This window comes from Elephantulus edwardii, unplaced genomic scaffold (assembly GCF_000299155.1).
Source record: "Elephantulus edwardii isolate Elephantulus edwardi_28Jun2011 unplaced genomic scaffold, EleEdw1.0 scaffold00074, whole genome shotgun sequence".
Classification (NCBI taxonomy): Eukaryota; Metazoa; Chordata; class Mammalia; order Macroscelidea; family Macroscelididae; genus Elephantulus; species Elephantulus edwardii.
In genome coordinates this window covers 298,973-313,309 of record NW_006399824.1, presented here as the reverse complement: position 1 = coordinate 313,309, position 14,337 = coordinate 298,973, and the positions used below count along the sequence as shown (strand labels likewise).

The window sequence follows — 14,337 nt, the reverse complement described above, 5'->3', positions numbered from 1 at the left end:
GTCACATTGTTGCCTTGGTTCTATCACATCACCTCTTCATGGCCCATAACTCACACAGGTAGTTCCCAAACATGACATAAAGTATTGTTGTTGTTGTTGTTGTTGTTGTGTGCCATCAAGTCGTAGGCGAATCATAGCGACCCTGTGAACGAAAGTCCTCAACATTTGCGTGACTTTCATCCTTTCTCCAGGTTCATAGGGTTTCCAGAGGCAAGCTATTACAGAAGTGGATGCCACTCCTGTGCTTCCAAAAGAGTTTTGTTAGTGATTTAAAATAACGTTTTAAGTAAACAAACTCCTTATATTCATAAAAGTTGTTTTTACTTAAAAACCTGATTGGCATTTTGGCCCATCAATGTCAGTAAAAGAGAGAAGTAGAGAAGGTAGAAAAAGAGGGAGTTCTTTCAAAAACTGTGCGGACCCTTTAACAGCAAGAATGAAGTGTTGTTCATCTCACTACCATAAACTTACCAGTTGTTGTTTTTCTTTCTCTAGTGAAGTGCAGATTCTACTAGAGAGGAAATGGCTGCATCTTCATCATCCTCCTCAGCTGGTGGGGTCAGTGGAAGTTCTGTCACTGGCTCTGGTTTCAGTGTCTCAGATCTTGCCCCACCACGGAAAGCCCTTTTCACCTACCCCAAAGGAGCTGGAGAAATGTTGGAAGGTGATCTCAAGCTGCTTTTTACTGAATAATTGGATTCAGACCTGCAGTGAATATTAATTATAAAGAAGCCATTAAGTGGATTAGGAGCAAGTTTGACCTGATTTCAGCATTTCATATCTTATTGTCATCTCAAAACAATTATCTTTAAAGCACATGGGTATAATTCTCCAGAAGAAAATTTTCAAGCTGGAAAGATTTTAGGAGTCAAAGGGGGTCATCTAGAGTTATTTAGAGACAGAGAAGACAATTGATTTGACCATGTTGAGAGCATAGTCATCACTGGAACCAGGGATTCTTTTAACCTTCAGCTCCAGTTTGCTTTATCCTGGCACAGTCTGCCTTTCAACAATCAGTAGGAATGGAGTACTTATTTCTCTTATAATCTTGAGATGTATCAACTCTATCAGAAAAGTTCAAAGAGGAAATACTAATATGCTGCCCTTGTATGTTGAGGATGAGTCATGGGACCCACTGCAGACAGGCTGTGTGGCTTTTTCCATCAGTGGAGCTGGCTTCACATCAGACAGTTTCCATTCTTGCTCAGCACACATTTACAAACTGCCTAGGCAAGATCAGGGCACAACCTATAAGTGTGACATAGCATTGGTGTCTGCACTTTGTCACAGTTTGCTGTGGTGGGACCAAGTGAACAAATGGTCTGAGAAGCAGTGAATTAATAAATAAACAAATGAAAATTACTACTGGTTTTTCCCTAGTGTGTAGTAGGGCCAGACCCATGGAGGTCACTTTAGGAGCTAGACCAGTAGTTCTTAATAGAGGGCAGAAGAATCGCCTGGCAGACTTACTTAAAATGTATATTTCAGGCCCACCCTGTAGATGCTGAATGAGTTTGGTGTGCAGTGTAAGAATCATCATTTTTCACTAAACTCTACAGGTTTTTGTAGTAGTGGTTCTCACATCATATTAAGAAAACATTGGAAAGAACCAAAATCTATTTGATGCTGGCAATTTTGTGCTAATTATATGTTGGATTTTTTTCAACTTTAATATTTGTTGTTGTATGTGCTGTCAAGTTGCCTGCGACCCCTAGTGACCTTAAGTACAATAGCTCCGAAGACTGCCCTGTCCTGAACCAGTCTCACTAATTCCGACCACCAGCTCCCATTGCCCCAGTTGCTATATCAATCCATCTCATTGGGGTGCAAACTTAAAAATCTGAAACTGTCTCCATTTAGGTGTTTGAGAAAGATATAAACTAGCTGGGAATGAGTGATTCATTTTCATCAGGTAAAATGAAAAAGAGAGGTAGTGTTAAGCTGGGACAAACAGAAGAGTCATTTGTGATAAGACAATAAGAGAAGACTATGACCACAGGGCGTTCTGAGATTGGTTTGGGTCATGATTGGTGGTAAAGCAGATGACAAGGTAGTTCAGTGAGAATTCTGAGATCTATGTACTTCTGCCTTTCTCGTCATTTTCTTCAGTTGTATTTGCTGAATACCTGAATTTGAACCACTGCTTCTATGGGCAGTCAACAGTTGGGGCTTGGTTTACTATATTTGGCATGAACAATGTGATTTCAGGTATATGTAGAATAGCCTTGAAAGTAAGGAAGTTTTCCCCAAAACAAAAGTTGGAAGCACTTAAATTGCTTAATGAGTTTTCTAGCAGCAGCAGAAGAAGAACCTTTGTTGGAGCTCCACAGTTAAAGTCATTTCAGTCCTGACTATAGGAGGAATTTGATTCAGGAGGTACCGCCATAGTTTCAAAACTATGAGCATTCTTTGTCAGTATACATGAGTACCTGAAGACATTGAAGAAAGCCTTCTGAGATTAGTCTAAATGTTGATGTTCTAATAAGTTGCAGCTCTTGTCCATTTTTATTCCATCTTAATGCAGTTTGTGAAGGAATGCATTGGATTTTCATTGTAAGATTAATTTATTTTAAATTTGTAGTGCAGTTTTTATTGCTCCATAAGTTTAAAGTTTCACCTGCATCTTAAAGCTGCTTCCACTTAAAGATAGACTATACAAAATAATACAGATATGGCAACGCTTGCCCTGTCTTGGTCTAATATTAAGTTGAAAAGAGAATAAACTAACAGAGAAATATGGTTGTTAGATGTAGATGCATTTTCTACTATATTTATAGGTGGTACTATTTTACAAATAATGTAATACACATACCCCTGACCAGTTTTCTTGTACTTAACAAAATATGAATCTGTGAAGTGTTGCTTGTTGAGAATAAGGAACAAAAGTGACTCAAGGTTAGAAGTGCAATTTATGGGGAGCTCTGGTGGCCTAGTGGCAAGGAACTACAACTACAATCCCAGAGGCGCATGGTTCGAATCCACCAGATGCTCTGCCGGGGAAGGAAGGACAATCTCCTCCTGTACCACTCAGATCTGATTTGACGGTACATGCACACAAAAATAATAATAATAAAAAAAATTTTTTTTTTTAAAAAAGTGCAATTTATGATCCTAACAGGTTCAACTTGATCTTGCATCTTTGTTGTTGTTCTTGCTGTGTACCGTTGAATGGATTTGACTAGCACAGAAGAAGATTCCCCTCCTTCTCCAGCGGAGCACCTAGTAGATTCAAACAGTGCACCTTCGGGATTGCAGCACAACTTCTTGCCACTAGGCCACCAGAGCTCCCTGATTTTGCGTCTTCTTAAGTCTAGAATAATAATACCAAATAACCTATAGTTAACCTTGTAAATTAACTTTTTGTGTAACACATCTGTTTTCTGGTAATAGAAACATCACCTAAGGTGTTACACAGCAGTTGCCAGCATTCTGCTGCCCTTGGCTAAAATTGTCCTTACTAGTTATTTAATGAGCAAGTTAAGAGTCTGCCTTCTAACCTTGAATTGTTTGTATTTTGGTGACGTTGTAGACCACCAAAGTATACATTATCTGGCACTGTCTGATTTCCTGCTGTGAGGTTATATTCTTTTAAATGAGTTTGTTAGCATCCTGCTTGTTGGAGTTGCCAGTGGTATTAAATTTGGACAATTTACTGAACTTTTCACCTTTGCGTGCCCCCTAAGAGAAAAGCTGATGTATTTCTGCCTGGTGTGTTACAAAAGTCTTGATTACAATTTCTTAATGGAAGACCAATTGCCCCATGCTAATACCTCAGGAGAAATTCCAAACTTTAGATTGGTACAAATATCACATCTAATAGGATGCAGCTAAGAAGCTCGGTGGCTTGCAAATCAGCAAAGTTGTGTTCAGTAGACATACAGAGCAGTGGAGTGAAATGCAGCTGCCTCTGTGAACAATTAGCTTACGACTGTATTGCTTTGAAATTCCTTACCAAGGAAAATATACAAATAACCCTCAAGCATTTTATTCTAATAGTACCTGTGATTAAATGGGAAGTACTGCTTCTCATAGCTGCCATAAATATCTTGTCTTGATACTTATAGCTAGCTCATAATCCTGTTGCCATGTGGTAAGATCCTAAACTCAGGATCAAACCTCCTGGGAGGCACTCTAATTCTCTTACATTTTGTTTTTCCCAAAATAAAAACGTATGTTAGATATTGGACTATTTAAGCAAGACTATGACTAGGACAGTAAGTGCTGGTATATCATTTACCCAGATGAGCTTTTGTTTGCGTGTTGATGTCATCTCATAGCAGTCTTTTCCAAGTATGTTCATTGTCATTCACCACCATTGCCTTTATCTTAAAAAGAAAAAAAATTCAATGGTACCATTAGCTTATCTAGTCAGTATAATATTAAATAACTTTTTAAAAATTTTTTTTCTTCATTTTAAATGATCTGCTCAGCAACAATGAATATTTTTTTTTAGAAAAGGTGAACTGGAAAAGAGGGGGACAAAGGAAAGTGTACTACAATGAATGAAAATCCAGGTTTTAGGGAGGGAGTCTTACTTTTTGAAAGAGAGCGATCTGGGGGCGCGGGGGGTGGGGAGGGCTGGGCGGGTAGAGAAGTGCAGTAATGAATAAATGGAAATCCAGATTCTCTGTAAATGTTCATTAAAATTATTAAAAAAGAAAATCCAGGTTTTCTAGAAACTTTTGTTAAATCACAATAAAATAAGGGGAGGAGAATAAATGAAATGCTCAGAAATGGTGAGCATATAGCCAAGAGAAATAGAAATGAATGGATGAAATAGAATCATATCTAATAAAGTATACAAGATGCAGAAAAAAGGAAGGACATTTCATTTAAAGAACTTTACACTTCATTCCCTGGTGCATCCACCAAAAAATAGAAACATAAACATAACACTTCCTCATGTCTACTTCCAGTAATTCTACATTTTTGTGTGTATATACCAATTTTAAAGATAATACTGCAAGGAAGCCCTCTTCTTTTTGTAGTCAAGTCATTTGGAATAATTTTCTGTACAGTATGGTGTTGGTTACTCAGGTTCCTGAAAAGCAGGGGGAAGGATGACTTCATTTATCAGAAGCCATAAAATTTGTAGCGTAGATTAAAGCCTTTTCCTGTTTTATCAAGGCAGCGAGAGCTCAGAATGCATTGGTCTTTCCTTGTCACTTGTCCCTAGTCATCACACCAGCCTGTGATTGATGGGTGAATGCTTGACACCCAATAGTGTGGTGTGAACTGCCCTGGAAAGGACAGCTGTATCTTTTCCCTTCATTTATGCCTGGGTTTTGCAATAAGATTCCTGCCCCAGATAATTTCAGCTATGCTTTTAAAAATCACTCTTTCCTACCATGAGCTGTGTATCTTTAGGGATGTATTTTGCTGACTAACCCTTGCCCAACAAGGAATAACGTGAACTACCTTATATTTCACAGTCATCTTCCAAGTGCTGTGGTGACTGAGTCAGCCACCTACTTTCTGGCAGTTCTTGGCTCCAGCACAATGCTAGATTCTGAAGTTGCACCATATTCTTATCATAATCCAAATTGCAGTGTTTTGGTTCGGTAGGAAAATCAAGGTTGCAATTTGCGTTTTCAGAATAAAGTTTCCCAACGTTTTGTGATAGCCATAGTGATGTAATTTGATATACTAAAAGTCAGCAGCAGCTTTTTTTTTAGAATGAAATGACTGACATTTTGATGTATTTTGATAGCACAAGGACCACATGGCCAAATGTGTCAGCTGTCAGTATTTGCCTGACGTACAAAGTAAGGGAACATTAAGAAACAGTCACATTGTAAGCGTAGAGTGTTGACCAGGACTTTGTTGATCAGACTGAGGTTTCTTGTTTTTGTTTTTATAAGCACTATTTTTAAAGTCCTAAGTAGGAGAACTATTTTAATATTCTAGGTATAGAAGAAGTAGTTTTTGTAATGACAGTATTCTAAATTAAATACAACAGAAGCCCTCTATAAACACTGAAAACAAGACTGAATATAAAAACTAGAACAAGAATGGGCATGCTTACATAGTTTATCAGGAGCCATAAAATTGTCAAAACAAATTAAAACCTTTTCCTTTTTTTGTTTGTAGATGGCTCTGAGAGATTCCTCTGTGAATCTGTTTTCAGCTATCAAGTGGCATCCACACTTAAGCAGGTGAAACATGGTGAGAACACAAATATTGTATACTTTACCCTGAGGATAAGTTTGGAGGGGAGAAGGCAGACTTAGAAGCTCAGTATGTTCTGCAACAAAAACTACCAAAATTTGGCAATGCTACTTAAGTTGTTGTTGTTAAGTGCCATTGAGTCGCAGGCGACTCGTAGCAACCCTATGAAGAAGAGTCCTCGACGTGCTACTTAAGTAGACTTCTTAAATTACCTATAAATCAGAACCTTCTAAAACCTTAATTCAAACTATGAGATATCATCTCACCCCAGTAACAATAACAAAGTTCAGCAGGCCAACAAACAACAAATGCTGGTAAGGTTGTGGAGAGATTGGAATTCTTAATTCCCTGTTGGTGAGAATCTAGAATGGTAGAGACACTATGGAAGACAGTCTGGCACTTTCTCAAAAAGTTAAGACATAAAAATACCATTTGACCTAGAGCCAGACTCAAATAGATGTATGCACATCCATGTTAATTGCTGCATTATTGACAAAAGCAAAGAAATGGAAGCAACCCAAATGTCCATCAACAAATGAATGGATAGGGAAACTATTGTACATTGACACAATGGAATATTATGCAGCACTGAAAAACAATAAGCTTGTAAAACCTAGAACATGGGGGAGCCTGAGTACAAATGCTTCATAATACTGCTGTTTCAAAATAAGACAGACATGAGGGCCTTGGGGGGAAGTGGGAAACAAGTGGATAGATAATGAACAGTGCATTAGATCAGATGAGGGGAAGAACTGTCAAAGGAATATATGTATGCCAACAATCTGGAACAAGGTGCATTGCTGAGGGAACTAGAGGAGGGGAGGAGAAAAGAAAATGTTTAAAAGTTAAAAAAATGGGAAAAATAAAACGATTCAGACATGCTATCCACACTCAGGCTTAAAGTTAAACACAGATCATTTTCTAGACAACTTGACAGATCTTCTTTATCTTCTTTTTTTTCCCCTCTTTCATTGCTTTTTTCTTCTTCTCCTTTTTTGAGACCTTTTACTGGTATCTCCCACTGATATCATTACCATCTCTAAATAGTCATGGTTTCTCTGGACTCTAAGCTCCCAATACGGCCTTTTCTGTTCTGTCACACTTCACATGTCTTCACTTCACAACTTCACATCAGGAACTGTACCCTCACCAAACACTTTCATCATAGAAAGCATTGTAGGGGAAGGGGAGAAACTGCAGCTGCCTCTGACACAAAGATTTTAGTACATAAAACATTGATAAGTACTTTCCTTTTTCTCTCACCTTGTAAGAGTAGAATATATAGAAGTTGCCCTCTGTGAAGGAACATGGTCATTGTGGCTGCTGGAATGTTGCTGAAGAAAGGAGATGGAAAGATACGAATTTGTGAAAATGAATGAGTAGATGCTTGTATTGATCTATCTGGAAGGTTCCAGTTGTGTAAAAAAATAAAATATTAAGTCTTCAAACAGAATAAGACCCCATTACTAGTATATTGAGGGAAAAGCCTTGGAGAAATTCTTTGTAAGCAAGTTGTCATTGGTCCATGATAGCCTCATGGGAATACATTGTTTTATGTTACCTCCTTGACTCTTTACAGATCAGCAAGTTGCTCGGATGGAAAAACTAGCTGGTTTGGTAGAAGAGCTGGAGGCGGATGAATGGCGGTTTAAACCCATCGAGCAGCTGCTGGGGTTCACACCTTCCTAAGGTTGCTGTTGCCTCTAGAGCACAAATGTAGAGCCGGCAAGGGCCTCTTCATAGTTCTTTGGCCTTCCAGAAGTTCCCAACTATATTGCTGAGTTGTTTATTGCATCCACATTTGGTTTATCTGTTATCTCTCTCTAAGCAACAAATACTAAAATATGTGATCTTTCAGGGAAAATGTTTGTTTGGTTGTGTTATTATGTTTTTTGTTTTTGTTTTTTTTTTTTTTTAGTATGAGAATTTGATTAAGTTGCTATCAGAGAATCAGAAGTTATAGGTATAAGAGATATTTAGAATCTTTCACATGCAAGGTAGGCCACATGCCAGAATTGGCCAACTGAATGGCTTCTGTTCTGTCATTCAGCCAGTGCCTGGAAAGCCTCACTAGTCAAGTCCAAGGTCAAGACCTGTAGTTATATAGTATTTCTGATCTAAAAAAAGTTCATTTCATAGATAAAAATTATCTAATTCTCCAAAGCCTGGCTTTTTGTATCCTCTTCTAGACATGCCAAATACTAGCCAAAAAGAACTACTTTTTTCCACTGGAGAGCTATAAGCATAAAGAGGTAAACAAAACCCTTAGCTTGTCTCGTTGGTAGATTCAAGCAATCCAGCAGCAAATAAATCCCTTAAAAGAGCACCAAATTGGTTTCTTTATCCTTTTAGAGTCTCAAGGAAAATTATTTTCTTAAATAGTAGTTTGGGTGTTTGTTAAGTTTTACCTCGACAGCATCTTGACTTGCTCTTTATTAGTAACCTGAAGCAAGTTAGGACCTGCTTGTTTTTGCAGTTGTTGTTCAATGCCATTGAGTCGACTACAACTCAGTTCCCCTATGAACCATAGCCCTGAACCTTGCCCTATCCTGAGCCAATCTCACCATCCCTGACACTGTTTCCCGCATTATCATAGTCACTGTGTCAGTCCATTTTGTCCAGGGGCTCTCTCCTGTGCTGACCCTCTGCCCTTCCAAGCATGATGTCCTTCTCCAAGGACAAGTCTTCCTGGCCACATGCCCAAAGTAGGTGAAGTAGAGCTTCAAAATCCCAGCCTCTAAAGAGAAACTTGGTTGTTCTCTTGGCAGTCATGGTATGTTCAATACTCTTCTCCAGCACCATAACTGAAAGGCATCAATTCTTGTTCTGTCATCCTTAGTCATTGTTCAGCTTTCAGATGCATAGCAAGTAATTGAGAAGACTATTGCCTGGATCAGGTGACCTGCTTAGGGTTGCTTCATTGTAAGTATGTGTAATCCCTGTAGCAGTTGGCTTTAATCTCAGAAGTCAAAATCTTTATTGCTTACTACATGACAGGTAGTGTGAACTCAGCAGTAGGAAAGAAATCAAATAGGAACACAATATAATTAAAGCCTTACTCATGATCACTCAACTCAATCTTGAATATCTTGAATTAGAAAGAAATCGTACTTGATAATTCACCCCACAGCCCCTATCTCTAAAGCAAATCAAGCACAAGAAGTACCAACCCACAAACTCACCTATTTCTGTACTAATGTTTCTCTATCAAAACAAACAAGTTTCATATTTGAAAGCAAGAGAGTTTCCTAACATTGTCTTTTTTAGCATCAACCATTTTAAAGGTTACCAAAGGAAAAACTAAAAGACGTTGCCCTTTTACCTTTAGATGTTTTACCTTTTAGACGTTGCCCTAAATAACCTTTTAGATTTCTAGTTGCAGTTTAGAACATTTGCTACTTTTCTCATGTCTTATTGTAAAACAGTACCACATAGACACCATTTATCCTATCTTTACTCTCTAAAAGAATTTTTTCTCTTTAAATTGTACATGTATTTTTATATGATGAGGAAATTTTAGTATTGAACAGGAATCCTTTCTGAAGCACTTTTCCTGCTAACTGTTCAACTCCTTTTTAAATCCTGGCAGTAACAAGACCCTCATTGTTCTTTGAAGATAGTGCCTCCCACCTTGCACCTTTCCAGTAACACTACAAAATGCATAATACACTCTAATACAAAAGAGAATCTTGAAGTTCAGAGTGCTACTTGCCAAAGCAAATTAAAAAATATTTGGATTTCAACACAAGTCTACTAGACTGCAGAATTTAGATTATTACAGATGCAGAACCCAGGTCTGTGCTTTGTACAAAGGAAAATCCTAAAACTTTTAAAAAATGACAGTTAACCACTTGGAAGAAATAAGCATTATCAGTACCCTCCCTTTTTACTCCCAGTGCTTGGTGACAGTGTCTTTTGGAACTGATGGAAATGAACAATATGTTTGCATCAGCATATCCTTTTAGGATTTGGTTTAAGAAGAATGTAGTTCATTGATTTGGGAATGCTGTTCCTTCTCTCTGCCTCCTGGGTGAGAACAAAGGGCAGGAGGGGATATGGCTGTTAATTACAGGCCTGCAGACAGCCATCCAGAGAGAGCTGATGGTATCTACTGTGCATGGCCATTTCCGAATTATTTCCACAGTGTTATCCTTGATCTTCACACCAGCTCTTTGAGATAGACAGGTATTACTTTTCAGTTGGGGATACTGAGGAGCAAAATAGGTAAGCCCCTTTACCAAGGTATAATACACCAGGATTTAAGTCTTTCAAATATTTATCTCTCTCTGCCTTCTGTTATATAAGATACTACAGAATTTGAAGGTGGAGTTTGCTGTTTAGAATAAGGATTTTTAAAAAAAATAAGGATTTTTGTGTCAATCTGATGTTTAATCCCATATAATTATTTTATATGGTAATGAAACATAAATAATAAATAACTACCATCATATACAGCACCTGCAGTCAGGAATTCTCCAGTATGCTTCATTGTGTTTCTAACGCAGGCCCCCCTCAGTACCTCACCTACAGTGGCAATGGTCTGGAACTCTAATGTCTGGACCCTAGGACCTCTTTGTTTTTTTTGCTCTGCCCTTTCACTTACAGCCACTGTCCCCTGCCTGGTTGGGAGTCCTTGAGTTGCCTGCTTCAGTCAAGCACTAGGTATTGAAGGCTTTAGAGCAGTAGAAACTCTAGGTCTAACTTAAGATGAGGTAAGAGAAAAGGAAAGAAACGGGAGATGCCCCTCATCGAGAAGGAAGAGAATGAATCAACCCAAAGTCTTGATGCCATTTCAGGGTAAACCTAAAGGGTATGAGGAGGAGGAAGCTACTCTGTCTCTCCCTGTCCTTTGCCAGACATAGGACTTTCACTAAAATACCTTGCCAGGCCTCTATATTGGTCTGAAGTTCAGCTAATACAAAGCTGAATGACTAAATAATTAAGGAATTAGATCTTGGGTTATAGACAAAGTAAATTACATCGAATATTTTCCTGGTTTGATAGAAAAGGCAAGCTTCTAGGCCACTGAATTTGGGATGGAGATCACAATTAAGGGACTGAGAATAGGAGAAAGACACCAGAGCTTATTGCTCTGCCACCAGCCTGGCCTGTCTCTTTGCATCTGGTCAAGGAGAGAGTCTCAGAATTTCAGGAGTTTAAAGAGACCTTTGAGGTGATCTTGTTCCCTCTCAGGACCTGTTTCATTCATTGCTGCAGCCTCAATTTCTAGAACACTGAAATGGAATGCACATGATGTGTTTTAAGATATTTATTGAGTGAATGAATGTTTTAATTTTTTGTATGTAAGAGGTTTTGCCAGGAGAAAAAACCCCTAATTTTAATACCATTTTTATAAAATTATCATTACTAAAAACAATCCTTTTTATAGAGAAAAAATATACTCTAAAAACCTTTTTTTTTTAAATACAAGTCAGAACTGACTCAGAGCTGACCCTCCACCAAGCTTCCAGAGGCAGGAAATCACAGGGAAGGAGATTGCCCACGTTTTTCCCACAGAGCTGCTGGTTGATATGAACCAAATGCCTTTAGGTTGGCATTACAGCTCCTTACCACTAGGACCCCAGAGCTCTGGAGAGTAGCGATAACTAATTCACAGGACAAGGGGCCCAGTGAAGGCTTCTTCAAGGCATGACATGTTGGCTGAGACCTGAAGGGCAAAACGATAGACAAAAAGGTTCTTTAAGTGGAGAGAATGACATACATGAGGACAAGGGGTATCCAGCTTTTGTGAGCTTGCAGGTGGTTGGTTGTGACTGATTTATAGGGTACAAGTGCAAGAGATGAGACAGGATAAAAACAGGCTAGATCATGATGGGTTTTGTGCTACGAATTTGAACTTCAACCTGAGGACAAGAAGTCATGAAAGGGTTTGGAGTTGAGGAATGACAAGATCTGGTTTCAAAAACTAGTGACTGGATATAGTGAGATGATGCTGCTAGAATCCAGATTTCTTTTGAAATTAAGATAATCTGAAAAATTACTGCAGTCTGAATTTAAAATGTAAAGAGAATGCATTGATTTGAGTTACTCAGCATTTATATACAGAACTTGATGTAAGTAAGAGATCTAAGAGAACTTAGTAAGGCCACTTGGGTTTTTTATGTCAAAAGCTAAGGGACAGATGGTACCATTTGTTGATTTAAAGGTACAGGAGGGAGTAGGTTCAAGGGCAGGGGTTTTCTAGCTCAGGAAAGTGAGCTGAGCTGGAGTTTTGGGGCTTTGCCTGTTGTTAGGGGCTATCTAGTATATCCCAACTCATACTGACACTGTGTACACTAGAACCAAACACTTCCTCACAATTGCTGTGTTTGGGTCCATTGTGGCAGACCCTGTGTAAGTTTATCCTGTTGAGAGTCTTTCTCTTTTTCACTGGCTCTCTGCTTTATCAGCCATGATGATGTCCTTCTCCGAGGTGCGGCCCCTCCTGATAACATTTCCTAAGTATGTGAGATGAAGTGTTGCCATCTTCATTTCCAAGGAGCCTTCCAACTGTGCTTCTTCCAAGACAGACTGAGGGTTTTTTCCTGGCAGTCTGTGGTATGTTTGATAGTCTTCACCAACCATAATTCAAAGACACCAATTCTTTGGTCTTCATCATTCTCAGTTTAGCTTTGGCATGCATATAAGACAATTGAAAACTGCCTGACCATGACTTGGGTCAGGTATACTAATCCTCAACATGGCATTTTTGTTGTTCAACACTTGTGAGAAGTCTTCTGCAGTAGTTTTGTCCAGTGTAATACATCACTTGACTTCTTGATTGTTGTGTCCCTGTTGGTTGTGGATCCAAGTGAAATAAAATTCAGTCTTTTCTCTAGTTGTCCTAATGTTGCTTATTGGTCTATTTGTGTGGATATTTGTTTTCTTCATGCTGAAATGCAAGCCATACTGTAGTCTGATCGTCAACAGTGATTCAAGTGCTGACACCTGTCCACTACACTGATATTTGAAGCATTGGTGGCCTCGCTCCCAGCATCACAGCAACAGATGAGGGGTTAACAGCCTAGCGATGCTTATTAAAGCAGGGGTGGGGTACAGATGGATTTGCCAATAGAATAAAAAGAGACCCAGATCAGTGGGGGAACCAAGGAACCCTGGCATATAAGGGATAGCTGGGGGGAAAGTAGTGCAGGAAAGCAACTGGCAGGAAGTCACCAGAGAAAAACTTGGAGTGTGGCATTAAGGAAAGTAAGGGGGAAAGGCATTTGTGAGGAATGCTATGGACAGTATTTAGTCAGCTGAGCAGTTCAATCAGGTGAAGATTGGAAAAGACCTTTGACTCCTACCAAGGGTGTTGTTAGTACCTTTTCCTCCTATAGAGCAACGTGTTTTCAAGGTGGTAGAGACAGGAGCCAGCCTGCTGTGGAAAGAGAAGAGGAAGAAGATGGGGGGGAAAGGAGGCCAAACATGGACTGTGTTTTCTAGAAGCTCAAAGAAAAGGTCAAAATAAGGGACAAAAAGTGTGACACTCAGAAAAGGACACTGAGTCAGGAGGACTTTTACTATGAGAGTCCTCTGAACAAGTTTAATGCTGATGGGGAAATGTTAGCAAGGAGAGGTCAAGGCAGTGGGTCCTGAGGAAGTGGGAGGGAGCAGGAGTCAGAGCCCAGTCGCTGTGATTAGTGTTAGAAGGGAGGAAGAGTGAAGATAGTACTAATGTGGGCAGGTGGAAGGTCAGTGGCAGGAACTTAAGAAAGGTCCCAGCTGATGGCTTATATTTTCTATGTGAGAAGAGAAGAAAGTTTGGTCTACTGCCTGTGGTGAGGAGCAGGAGGAAGTGGTAAAAGTTGGGGTCAGGAATGATCTCTGGGAATGGGCAAGAACTGACTGAGTCAGAAGGATTGCCAAGTACATTCACGATCTTGTTGCAGTTGGAGTACACAAATTACGTATAATGGCACCCGTCTCTGAGGAGGTCCACCAGCAGCTCCCAGCATAGGAATGGTTATGGTTATGTGTGCAAGAGCGGGGGCGGGGGGGGGAAGGTGAGAAATTGTTGGTCTAAGCTGCAGAGGGAAGAAAGTGAAAACAAGAGGTTGCCAGAGATAAACTGGAAGGGTCAAACTTTGAAAGTTTAATGTTACTGTTGTTGGGTGCCATCCAGTCAAGTATGACATAGCAACCCTATAAACAATAGATCTGAGTCCT

At 39.3% G+C, this 14,337-nt stretch overlaps 1 protein-coding gene across 2 annotated transcripts; it reads left to right on the top strand.

Annotated features, from left to right (window-relative positions):
* The first annotated feature begins 522 nt into the window (after window positions 1-522).
* ANAPC16 (anaphase promoting complex subunit 16) lies at window positions 523-7,857 on the top strand. 2 transcript variants are annotated; one of them, XM_006888963.1, is made up of 3 exons: window positions 523-664; window positions 6,091-6,165; window positions 7,748-7,857. In XM_006888963.1, exons 1-3 carry the CDS (start codon window positions 523-525, stop codon window positions 7,855-7,857), a joined length of 327 nt encoding a protein of 108 aa, XP_006889025.1. The 2 variants fall into 2 exon arrangements, with proteins under 2 accessions (XP_006889025.1, XP_006889026.1); XM_006888964.1 differs by lacking the exon at window positions 6,091-6,165.
* The last annotated feature ends 6,480 nt before the right edge of the window (window positions 7,858-14,337 follow it).

Bases quoted from the DNA above. Each gene is read 5' to 3' on its own strand.
- ANAPC16 (XM_006888963.1), top strand. From the start codon at position 523: ATGGCTGCATCTTCATCATCCTCCTCAGCTGGTGGGGTCAGTGGAAGT. The intron at 665-6,090 runs GTGATCTCAAGC...TTTTGTTTGTAG, and splicing joins AGCTGGAGAAATGTTGGAAG to ATGGCTCTGAGAGATTCCTC. The intron at 6,166-7,747 runs GTGAGAACACAA...GACTCTTTACAG, and splicing joins ACTTAAGCAGGTGAAACATG to ATCAGCAAGTTGCTCGGATG.